General features: G+C 45.2%; 2 protein-coding genes across 2 annotated transcripts; one reads left to right on the forward strand and one right to left on the reverse strand.

Moving 5' to 3' along the window:
* Positions 1 to 274: 274 nt before the first annotated feature.
* Positions 275 to 9,331, forward strand: LOC112555623 (serine-rich adhesin for platelets-like; the record flags this gene model as incomplete). Its single annotated transcript, XM_025224052.1, has 1 exon — positions 275 to 9,331. A coding segment is annotated over one exon (6,000 nt), but the record flags the coding sequence as incomplete, so codon positions are not given.
* A 414-nt stretch (positions 9,332 to 9,745) lies between these two features.
* LOC112555466 lies at positions 9,746 to 11,566 on the reverse strand. Its single transcript, XM_025223889.1, has 4 exons — positions 11,019 to 11,566; positions 10,755 to 10,913; positions 10,186 to 10,309; positions 9,746 to 9,971 (listed from the first exon to the last, which is right to left on the reverse strand). Exons 1-4 carry the CDS (start codon positions 11,505 to 11,507, stop codon positions 9,844 to 9,846), a joined length of 900 nt encoding a protein of 299 aa, XP_025079674.1. The 5' UTR covers positions 11,508 to 11,566; the 3' UTR covers positions 9,746 to 9,843.
* Positions 11,567 to 12,306: the final 740 nt, after the last annotated feature.

Here is a 12,306-nt window from a genome sequence, read left to right on the forward strand (position 1 = left end):
TTCTAAGCAGCTCCCCTCAGACCAACATTCTCACCAGCTCCCCTCAGACCATTTTGACCAGCTCACCTCAGACCATTATTCTGACAAGCTCCCTCAGACCAACATTCTCACCAGCTCCCCTCAGACCAACATTCTCACCAGCTCCCCTCAGACCAACATTCTCACCAGCTCACCTCAGACCATTTTGACCAGCTCCCCTCAGACCAACATTCTCACCAGCTCCCCTCAGACCTCAGTTCTAAGCAGCTTCCCTCAGACCAACATTCTCACCAGCTCCCCTCAGACCTCAGTTCTAAGCAGCTCCCCTCAGACCAACATTCTCACCAGCTCCCCTCAGACCTCAGTTCTAAGCAGCTTCCCTCAGACCAACATTCTAACCAGCTCACCTCAGACCAACATTCTCACCAGCTCCCCTCAGACCAACATTCTCACCAGCTCCCCTCAGACCAGCATTCTCACCAGCTCACCTCAGACCATTTTGACCAGCTCCCCTCAGAGCATTATTCTGACAAGCTCCCCTCAGACCAACGATCTCACCAGCTCCCCTCAGACCATTATTCTGACAACCTCCCCTCAGACCTCCATTCTAAGCAGCTCCCCTCAGACCAACATTTTCAGCAGCTCCCCTCAGACCTCAGTTCTAAGCAGCTCACCTCAGACCAACATTCTCACCAGCTCCATTGTACCGACATCTATAAATGTCACTCACATTCTAGCAAGCTCAACTCAAACTTCAATATCAGTTACATCTGATGTCGGAGCGATTTCCAGCTTGAGGGTGTCATCTACTAACAGCTTTCTAAGCTCATCAGTAGCGCCCATTAATAATCTTCCCAGCAGTTTTATTACCTCATCGCAATCATCAGATGCCATCTTGTCCACATTCACTGCGATGTCATCACCACCAGTAGCTGACAGCCTGGTAATTTCAACCATGACATCAACAAAACTATTGACTGAAAGTCCACCCAGCTCATCAACTGACATTGTGACCAGCTCTTCCTTGACGACATCGCTACCTATGACACACAGCCTCACTAGCTCTACTGTCCAGTCATCTGTGTCACTAAGTGACACCTTCTCCAGCTTTGTGATGTCATTGTCACCCTCTACTGACATGTTTCATAGCTCCACTATGACACTATCGCAATCAATGACTGACATACTGGTCAATACTCTGTCACCTTCACACTCTGTGACTGACAGTCCATCCATCTCCACTGTCACGTCATCATTGTCAGAGACGGAGAACGTGCCAAGTGTCACTGTGTCGTCACAAGCAGAAGTCACTGGCAGTCTGAGATTAACTGTGACATCCTTACTTCACTCGACTTATGACATGACAAGCGCCACTTTGATGCCATCAACGACTGATACTGTGACCAGCTCTCTTGTGACGTCATTACTGCCCTCGACTGACACTTCTCCAATCTCCATCTTGACATCATCGCTAGTCAGCTCCACTTTATCATTAGCTGACATTCTGGCAGGCTCCATTGTCACTTCAGTATCACATACTGACACCATGCCAAGCTCTACTTTGATATCCTCGCTATCCTCAACTGATATTGCATCAACCTCTACACTGTCGTCATCGCAGTCCTTGAGTACAAGCACATCCAGCTCCATGGAGCTATCCTCGACTGACACTGTGGCCAGCTCAGCTGTGGCCTCCTCACTATCATCAACTACGACTGCAGGCAGTTTTACTGTGACTGACAGTTTCACTGTCACTTCACCAGGAATATTTACCGAGAAGCTGACCACTATGACGTCATCTCTAACCTCGACTGACACTTCGGCCAGTTCCACTTTGACATCAGCACTATCCTCAAGTGACACTTTGGCGAGCTCCATTGTAATGTCATGGCTATCCTCTACTGAAAGTGCTGCTCCCTCAACTCTGACATCATCGCTATCCCCAACTGACACTTTGGTCAGATCCTCCTTAACGTCAATGCCCTCGTTAAGTGACAAAACTTCGGTCACTTCTATCTTAACCTCATCACTGTCATCGACGGACATTTCAGCGAGCTTGACTGTGACTGACATCTCCGCTGTGACGTCACCAGTATTTACTGACAGTGTCAGCTTTACTAGGATTCCTCTGCTATCCTCGATCAACCTTCTGGACAGTTCCACTTGGACATCACCGATGTCCTTTACTGCCACTGTGCCGACCTCTACTGTCATCTCATCGCTGCATTCCACTGACAGCATTTCCAACATCATTCCCACGTCATCGATATTATTAATGGACATCCTTACAGGTTTGACTGTGTCTGCCATGACCTCGCCAGTGACATTTACTGACAGCCTGACCAGCTCACCTTTGACATCATCTCTACCCTCGGTCAGTGTCACTTCGACATCGTTACTATCCTCCACTGATTCTGTCAGCTCCATTTCGACATTATCATCCACACACCTGGCAGCTTTCTCTACTGTGACATCGTTGCTATCCTCATCTGACACCGCGTCTAGTTTCACTTTGTCCTCTCAGCCGTCATCACTATCATCATCTGACATCGTCGCCAGCTCTACTGTGGCTTCACTCGGATCTTCTGACAGTCTGACAGGCTTTACTCAGACATCATTCCTGCCCTCAACTGACAGTCTCACCACTTTAGCTTTAATGTCAACCCTATCCTCGACTGATGTTGTGGTTAGCACTACATTGACATCATCGCAATCCTCAAGTCACATGATCTACAGCTCTACAGTGAGTGAGAGTTTATCTGTGACGTCACCAGTAGTTTTAACCGAGAGGCTGGCAAGCTCCACTTTAATATCATCACTGTCCTCAGTTGACACTTCCACCACTTCCACTTTGACCCCATGGTTATCATCATCATCATCACCCTCTCCTATCATTTCCAGCTCCACTTTCACTCCTTCGCTGTCATCAATCGACACTCAAGCAACCTCTACTTTCACATCATCAGTAATACCCACAACAAGTATGTCCAGCTTCACTTTGACCCCATCGCTATCATCGACTTTCATTGTGGCCAGTTCCACTGAGACAGAGACATCCCCTGGGACGTCAGCCTTGCCATTTATGGACAGTCTGGTCAGCTCCACTTTGATGTCGGCGCTAACCTCGATTGACAATGCGGCTAGCACTACTTCGACATCTGTGTCCACGACTGACAATTTGGCCAGTTTGACTCTGACATTATTATCATCATCATCATCATCATCATCATCATCATCACCCTCTCCTATCATTTCCAGCTCCCCTTTAACGCCTTCGCAGTCATCAATTGACACTCAAGCCACCTCTACTTTCACCTCATCAGTAATACTCACAACAAGTATGTCCAGCTCCACTTGGACGCCATCGTTGTTCTCCACTGAAACTTCATCAAGTTCTTTTTCCAGCTCATCACTATTATCGACTGACATTGTAACCAGTTCCCTGACGAACTTACCAGTTGTAACCACTGACATCCTGGCCAGCTCAACTTTGACCTCCTTGCTGTCCTCGTCTGACAGTTTAACTAGCTCAACCCTGACGTCATCCCTGTCCTCAAAAGATCCGTCGACGAATTTGCTTTTGGCATTATCTCAATTTTCGACTGACACACCGTCCAGCTCCACTTGGACATCATCGGGAGGACCAACGACTAGCATGTCAAGTGCCCCTTTGACGTCATCATTTTTATCAACTGACATACTGGTCAGTTCCACTTGGACGTCATCGCCATCCTCAACTGACAGTTCAGCTAGCTCAGCCTTAATGTCATCACTGTCCTCGATGGATCCTTCGCTTTCGACGTCCTCTTTCACATCGCTGGTATCCTCGACTGACATTGTGGATAGCTCTACCTTGAAGTCATTGGAATCCTCGAGTGCTAGCATATCCAAGACCATTTTGACATCATCGCTATCCTTGAATGATTCTCCGACAAGCTCCATTTCGACATTCTCTATATCATCCACTGTGACGTCGTTGCTATCGACCTTTGACCCTGCGTCTAATTTTCTTCTGACGTCTTTGTTATCGCATACTGATAGTACCTCTACCTTGCCGTCATTTATATCATCATCTGACATTGTCACCAGCTCAGCTGCGACATCATTTGAAGGATTTACTGACAGTCCTACTAGCTTTACTTTAACTTCATCATTACCCTCGAGTGACAGTCTTTCTAGCTTTACTTTGACGACATCATTACCCTCGAGTGACAGTCTTTCTAGCTTTACTTTGACATCATCATTACCCTCAACTGACAGTCTTTCTAGCTTTACTTTGACATCATCATTACCCTCTACAGACAGTCTTTCTAGCTTTACTTTGACATCATCATTACCCTCGAGTGACAGTCTTACAAACTTTACTGTGACATCATCATTACCCTCAACTGACAGTCTTTCTAGCTTTACTTTGACGACATCATTACCCTCGAGTGACAGTCTTACAAGCTTTACTTTGACATCATCATTACCCTCCAGTGACAGTCTTTCTAGCTTTACTTTGACATCTTCATTACCCTCGAGTGACAGTCTTACTAGCGTTACTTTTACATCATCATTATCCTCTACAGACAGTCTTACTAGCTTTACTTTGACATCATCATTACCTTCCACTGACAGTCTTACTAGCTTTACTTTGACATCATCATTACCCTCGAGTGACAGTCTTACAAGCTTTACTGTGACATCATCATTACCCTCAACTGACAGTCTTTCTATCTTTACTTTGACATCATCATTACCCTCGAGTGACAGTCATTCTAGCTTTACTTTGACATCTTCATTACCCTCAACTGACAGTCAGGCTACTTCAACTTTGACGACATCCCTATCTTCCAGTGACAGTCTTTCTAGCTTTACTTTGACATCTTCATTACCCTCGAGTGACAGGCTTTCTAGCTTTACTTTGACATCATCATTACCCTCGAGTGACAGGCTTTCTAGCTTTACTTTGACATCATCATTACCCTCGAGTGACAGTCTTTCTAGCTTTACTTTGACATCATCATTACCCTCAACTGACAGTCTTTCTAGCTTTACTTTGACATCTTCATTACCCTCAACTGACAGTCTTTCTAGCTTTACTTTGACATCATCATTACCCTCGAGTGACAGTCTTACTAGCTTTACTTTGACGTCATCATTACCCTCCACTGACAGTCTTACTAGCTTTATGCTAACGTCATCAGAACCCTCAACTAACAGTCTGGCCACCTTAACTCCGACATCATTGATATCCTCGACTGATATTGTTCCCAGCACGACAATCACGTCACCACAATTCTTTAGCAACACCATATCCAGTTCCACTCTGACGTCATCGATATCGTCAACTGACAGTTCAGCGAGCTCAGCCTTGACCTTGTCCTCGATTGATCCCTCAGCCACCTTGCTTTTAACGTCCTCGCTGTCCTCGACTGACATACCATCCAGCTCCACTTCATCGCTATTCTCAACTGACAGCTCCACTATGAAGTCATCGCTACTGTCATCTGACGTTTTCGACATCTCCACTAGTACAGAAACGTCAATCATGCCTTCATCGGAGGGACTTACTAGCAGTCTGGCCAGTTCCTCGTTGACATCTGTGCCATCCTCGACTGACATTGCTGACAGCTCTACTGTAACGCCATTTATAACTTCGGCCAGCTCGAGTCTGATGTCATTGTTATCTCCAACTGCTACTTCGTCCAGTGTCACTTTGATGTCATCTTCTTTCACTGACAGTGCGCCCAGCTCTACATTGTCACCATCCTCGGTTGACACTATGGCTAGTGTCACTTTGACGGCATCGCTATCCTCTATTGAAACTTCGTCCAGCTCAACTTTGACCCCATCTCTATCATCGACTTCTATTATTGCCAGTTCCACCGAGACAGGGGGAACCCCCGTGACGTCATCATTAACGTTTAAGGACAGTCTGGCCAGCAGCACTTTGATGTCAACACTGACACCGACTGACAGTGCGGCTTCTTTGACACCTGTGTCCACGACTGACATTTTGTCCACTGAGGCCACTGCCACCATTTCCAGTTCCTCTTTGTCGTCTTCATTTTCATCAATTACATTCAACTCCCCTTTGACATCAAGTGACGCCCCGGCTAGCTCCACTTGGACGCCATCGCTGTCATCCATCGACACTTTATCCAATTCATCATCCAGCTCCTCGTTATCGTCGACTGCCATTGTCACCAGTTCCATTGTGAATTCTTTAGTTGTAACTACTGACATCCAGGCCAGCTCCACTTTGACTTTCTTTCTATCCTCGACTGTCACAGCATCCAGCTCCTCTTAGTCGTCATAACTACTCAACTGACAGATCGACTATGACGTCATCGCTACTGTCATTTTTACCTTGATATCATCGCTATCATCGCTAGACTCATGTCATCACTACTATCCCTCACTGACATAGCTACTGTCTCACCTGTCATCGCTGTTTGACTGATACTTTTGCTACCTCAACCTCGACATTACTGTCATCACAGACTAACTCTTTGATTTTGACATCGTCGCTGTTATCAACTGTCGCCAGCTCCACTGTTAGTCCAACCTCTACTTCGTTGTCATCGCTTTCCTCGACATACATCAGCTTTATTGTTAGTGGGTGACACACCCCACGTGACTGTGATAGGCCCGGTTATTCCCCGATCACTTGTGATGATGATGGTGACAGCCCAGGACTGGTCCACAGACGACCCTGACAACACCCACTGACCTCCCAACGACAAACTAGTGCTTCGGGTGGCTGTTGTTTGGAAACTAACATAAACACAGACATCAAGGGTATCCTCCTGCTTATCTACTGCTTTGGTGTCACGTGATGTCGTAATGGGTGGTGTACTGTGTCCTCCCAAACACAGCATGATCGGTGTCAGGTACTAACACCCTAACAGAGGACCCTGCGGTGTCATTTACTGTCATTATTACAGACGTCACTGTAACCATGACAACAGGTCTGTCTTCTGTATAACCGACAATGACAGTCCTTCCGCTGGTTGTGTGTAAACATCAGTACCAGTGACATGTCAACAACTGCATGGCAGACTGTATGCCCTCCTACCATTACAACCAATAACAGTATACCCTTGTCATCAATACCCGGGTATGGCTGCCATTGTATCAGGTACTAACCTCAGAGCCAAGTGCATGCTGGTCTTATGTCAGACGTCGATGTAGCCATGGAAACTAACTGTATCATCAACTACATCTGTGTCAGCATGTGCCATCGTAATGGGAGGAAATGTAACCTCATCAGTCACCTGTACACACCTGTACACACCTGTACACACCTGTGACGTCGATGCCACTGTCCACGCCTCGTGTGTCCTGCCATCAGTGCCCTCACCTTTGTCAGTAACTGTCTTCGCTCTTTTCTCAACAGCGCCTCTAGTCCAGTAACAGAGTCCACGTCTTCGCCTGGAGGTTCCCTGGACCCCACTGGACCCTCCTAACCAGAGCAAGACCTGGCCAACCCTCGGCCACCTACAGACATCACACAAGGATCTGTCCCAATCGCTCTCCTTCTCCATGTCCTCCTCGATCGAAGGATCACCTGCTCCTTCACAACTTCTGGAATCGTCATCAATGCTGAATGACTGCTACAAACATTGTCGTCGATGACCGTTGCAGACCTTGGTCCTTCTGTCCCATTGACCATCGGACCAATTTGATGTTTCTGATGAGTTCGTCTAAGATGACCTTTGACATCCATTTCATCTTGAAGCAGATCTTCTTTCTTTCTCGTTTGTAACCGCAAACTTGTCTTTTTTTTATTGTTAATCCTTTGATGACATCATTGCAAAGTTCAAGACCGTGTGCATGGACTCGTGTAAGTATGGCAGTAAAAACACAAACAAACAAACAATCGTGTAAGTACTGTGAGCCTCCTTGCCGAGTTCATAGACACACGACAGCTTTTGAATCTTCTAGCCGTTGGTGCTGAGTGAACGCTCACACGCTGTTCACACAGTAGTCTTTATAAGCAGTGGATGATGTACATAGACACTCATAGCCTCGTTTGGACCTACAGATTTCACTTTGTTATTTTTCTGCAGAAACTAATATTATTATTTGTGTATATTGTTGATGAGACTACGTGTTTATCCCAGGATGCACTCTCCACATGTTTGTATGCGCTGCTGACATTGTCTGAGTATAAAGGAGTATTGTAAGATGATAAGTTTTGTTATATTGAGCTGAAGGTACACAAGGTCTTTCTTCAAGACAACAGAATAAACATGTGTTTACATAGGAGCTACACTTGTGTACCACTCGATAATAAAAATTTGTTTTGTGCTATTTCATGTTTGTCTGTCGGCAATGTCATTATTATATTACATAACTAGTTTAAAATGTGTTGACGTCCTGTATACATGCTTGATGTAATAACACTTGGTATGAAGAAGCTTTTGCTGTAAGACACTGTGCTTGAAATCCGTTTATAGGTAAAGGTGTGGTGTTGACGCAAGGGAGTGTACTCATGTCAACATATTTCACAGCTCTGCGATTTTTTTTTTTTTTTTTTTTTTAGAAAAGTCAGGCACAAACACAAACAGATAGACACACACGCAGGTAGATGCCCAAAGACATTAGCACAGTTCTGATTTACCTTTCGCTCTTTTTTTAACCTGTAGTTATCTCCCCTCTCACATCCCCTCGTTCTCTGTGTACCCTCCGTAGTTTACTCACTCAGATCTTCTCGTTCTTTTTACAGTTCTAACAATCACTCCCACACATTCAGTCGCACCATACATGACACCATACAGCAAAAAGAATATATTAAGTGCACGTCCAGACCAAATAATCGGAGTTATTTACAGAATTCCTACTTCTCTTTTCCTTCATTAACGGAAAACAAAATGTCATCAACTAGAAGTTTACAACTGTCATCACTGTAGTCAATTAATTTTATTCGCGTATAACAACCTGACATTACAAACAAGAAAGGTGTTCAAAAATTATTTAGTTCACTGTTCGCTGCATTTTATTTTTATTTCTATGTGGTCTGACGAATAAATGTATTTTTACTTGTTTACAAGGTAAATTGTAAAGCATGTACTTTAATTTCTGACATTACTATTTGCTTACATGGTAAATTATTGAGAATGTACATTTACTTCTTTCATGATTATTTCAATGCCACATTGATCCTTGTTACCCTGGTGCCTGTTGAACATTGCTCCTGTCGCCATATCCTGGTTGAAGACGGGAGAGCCAAGCAATATGTTCGCTGGACGAACTTGTTACAGTGCATTGTACGCCGATATTGCTCTCAATACATATCATTACTGCTGATTATAAGTACTTATTGTACTGTGTACAACACAAAGTTAATAAATATTGAAAACATTTTCTCGTGTTCCTCCTGCCGCAAGTCTTCACTCGCCAAGGACAAGGTTTGCACTTTGAACTGAATGAGGATTTTTTTTCTTCCTACTCTGACTTGTCTCATGTTGTTTATTAATAATCAAATACATTCTATCTTTAGACATGTGTATCCTCTTTCAGTTACATCACGTTCAGTTTCATTACGTACTCACGTTCTCACAACAAGTGACGTACAAAGTGTTGACGACAGACACTTCACGTGCTCACGTACAACAAGTGACGTACAAAGTGTTGATAACAGACACTTCACGCACTCACAACAAGTGACGTACAAAGTGTTGACGACAGACACTTCACGTACTCACGTACAACAAGTGACGTACAAAATGTTGACGACAAACACCTCACGTACTCACAACAAGTGACGTACATGGTGTTGACGGCAGAAGTTTCAGTTTATTTGCTCACCAAGGAAGTTCAGGTAAGAGTTACGACAGCAACACTTTCTATGCGACTCTCGTTGAAATCAGTTGCTCAACACAGGGTAGTAGACGGTATGGTGGTCGTGAAGATCCCAGATGTTGTCGTCAACGGTAAAGTTGTGGTTGGCCAAGGTGTGGTGGTTAGAACTGTCGTGGTGGTCGGTATCGGCGTGGTGGGAGCTTGGTGGTGAACGAGACATTAATTTTTTAACAGCTTTGACATACACCGTACACCGTGCACCATACATCACACTATATATCACACAGCATGGACCAAACACCATATACACCATATATCACACACCCTACATCACATAATATACACCATATACCACACACTCTACTAGTAGCACAAGAACTCCAAAGATATGGACAGTCAGGGGCAGTAACTTACGTGGTGGAGTAGGTATTAGCTCCCCGTTAGGCAGGCGACCAATGCCCTTGAAGCAGCTGGTTACCTCGGACTGGTACAAAGTCTTCAGCGTCTGGAGCTTGGCTACCCGCTGTGTCTGGTACAGCTGTGATAAATATAGTGATAGTCTGTAGAAGTACAGCTGTCAACTATAGTGAGAGTCTCTAGAAGTACAGCTGTCATAAATATAGTGGTAGTCTGTAGAAATATTACTGTGATAGATATAGTGATAGTCTCTCGCAGTACAGCTGTTAACTATAGTGAGAGTCTCTAGAAGTACAGCTGTATGAACCCTAGTCGATCCAGCTGTCAGGAAGAGGGCTCGAGATGAAAAACATCTAGAGTGAGAGGAGATAGGCAGGGCTCTTATAAAAAACTGACCCCCCGAGAAGGGCGATCTCTTAAATACGTTAGGACACGACCATTTCATTTTTCTATTGGTCAATGATGAGTAGTTGGCGGGATATAAACATGTTACAGAATTACAAGACTCCTGGGTACAAGATGGATTACATGGCTATTGAACTGTGTTTTACAAGTTAAAACAATACTTGGCTGCGCTTGTCTTGGTTGAGTTTGATGAAGCTGAAGCCTCCCAGCTTTATACACCACCGCAACAGCCGGATGAGGTTCGCCACCTCCAGTTCCAGACTGCGAATCAAGCTGGGGTAGTCTGGGGTGAGAGGAGCAGGAGTCCGCGAAGCCTTGGCCTGAGAGTTGGCACAAGAAAAAAACAAGCTCAGTCCTCAGATTATTTTGTGAAACAGAAACCACACACACAGAGGTCTTGACACTCGTCTCTCCCCTGGTCATACCTGTTGACACCTGAGCAACTCCCGCTCCAGCAGTGACAGCTTCTCTGCCAGGTTCTGCACGTAGGTGTAGCCACTGTACTGCCTCTTGCGACGGTCGTCATACGCCGCCCACCACGGCCACCCGGAGTTGGAGCTGACGACGATGCGGGGCATGGGCCACCCCATCTCGCGACAACACACTTGCAGCTCCCGCTCCGTCTGAGCCACCTTCTGCTGGTAGTAGTAGTCGCTCGGGTTGCTGTACCTCTTCTTCGCCGCATTTCTCACGAACACAGCCTCGTTCTCGAGGAATGACTGGTCGTCGGTCTCATCTTCCACTAAACGTGGGTAAGGGCCGAAGTCGGTTTCGTCTGGGATGTCCCTCTTGTACTCAACATCTACATTCTCCTCCACGAGCTGAACGCTTCTGGTGTCCACGTCAGCGCCACCTGTGACACACTGGACCAGAAGTAAGGTCAAAGTCAGTCTCACCCTAGTCACTTCCATCATGTGAGGGTCTGCGCGCGCATCCGGCGCTACAGGCGGAACTACTGCGGCTGCGCCACCGAGGCTGCGGCTCTTTATACCTCCTTATACCTCCAATGACAAGAGCCTCTGGGCTCAGACTTAATTACTGTCAGCCGCCAGACCCCAGGCCTCTCTCTTATTGGACTCTGTGTTGTCTCCTATCATCAGCTTGGGACAACAAACTTTTTCATGGAGATAAAATATTCTGAGGACATCTTCTAACAGGAGATGATTTTTACAAAGCAGTCTAGCTGTCAAAGTATATTTCACTGAGGAAGGTTTGGTTCTTCTGTCTAAAGTTGTGGTCAGAGAACAGTCAGGACAAGGATTGTGTTTACTATTATAGGTATATCTCTCCAGCCCAGTGCCTTGAATGAAATCTTCCAATTTGAGACGAAATATATTTTTTCCTACTTTGAAAATAGTCTTAGATGCACACCTAGTGTTATTATCATTCTTTTGTAGCTGGTGTCAGGATGATAGTGAACTAATAATGTCTCATTTACAGTCTGTGAGGGTCACAGATAGTAGAAGTGGGCGAGCAAGCATCCATGTATGTTTTGGTATCTTTGGAGACTGAAATGTTTGGGTAATGGCTAGTCAATATGTACATTGTCAGATTATGTGAAAGAAAGGAAGAGCGAGAAAGAGAGACAGTGTGTATGTACCTGCATATTGATGAGTAGGATATTTATGAATGTGTATAAACAACAGTACGAGTGGTAGCATGTGTGGGTATTTATCAGTGTTTATCCAATAATTGGTGAACATCATCAAATAA

Source organism: Pomacea canaliculata, linkage group LG14 (assembly GCF_003073045.1).
Source record: "Pomacea canaliculata isolate SZHN2017 linkage group LG14, ASM307304v1, whole genome shotgun sequence".
In the NCBI taxonomy this organism is placed as follows: domain Eukaryota; kingdom Metazoa; phylum Mollusca; class Gastropoda; order Architaenioglossa; family Ampullariidae; genus Pomacea; species Pomacea canaliculata.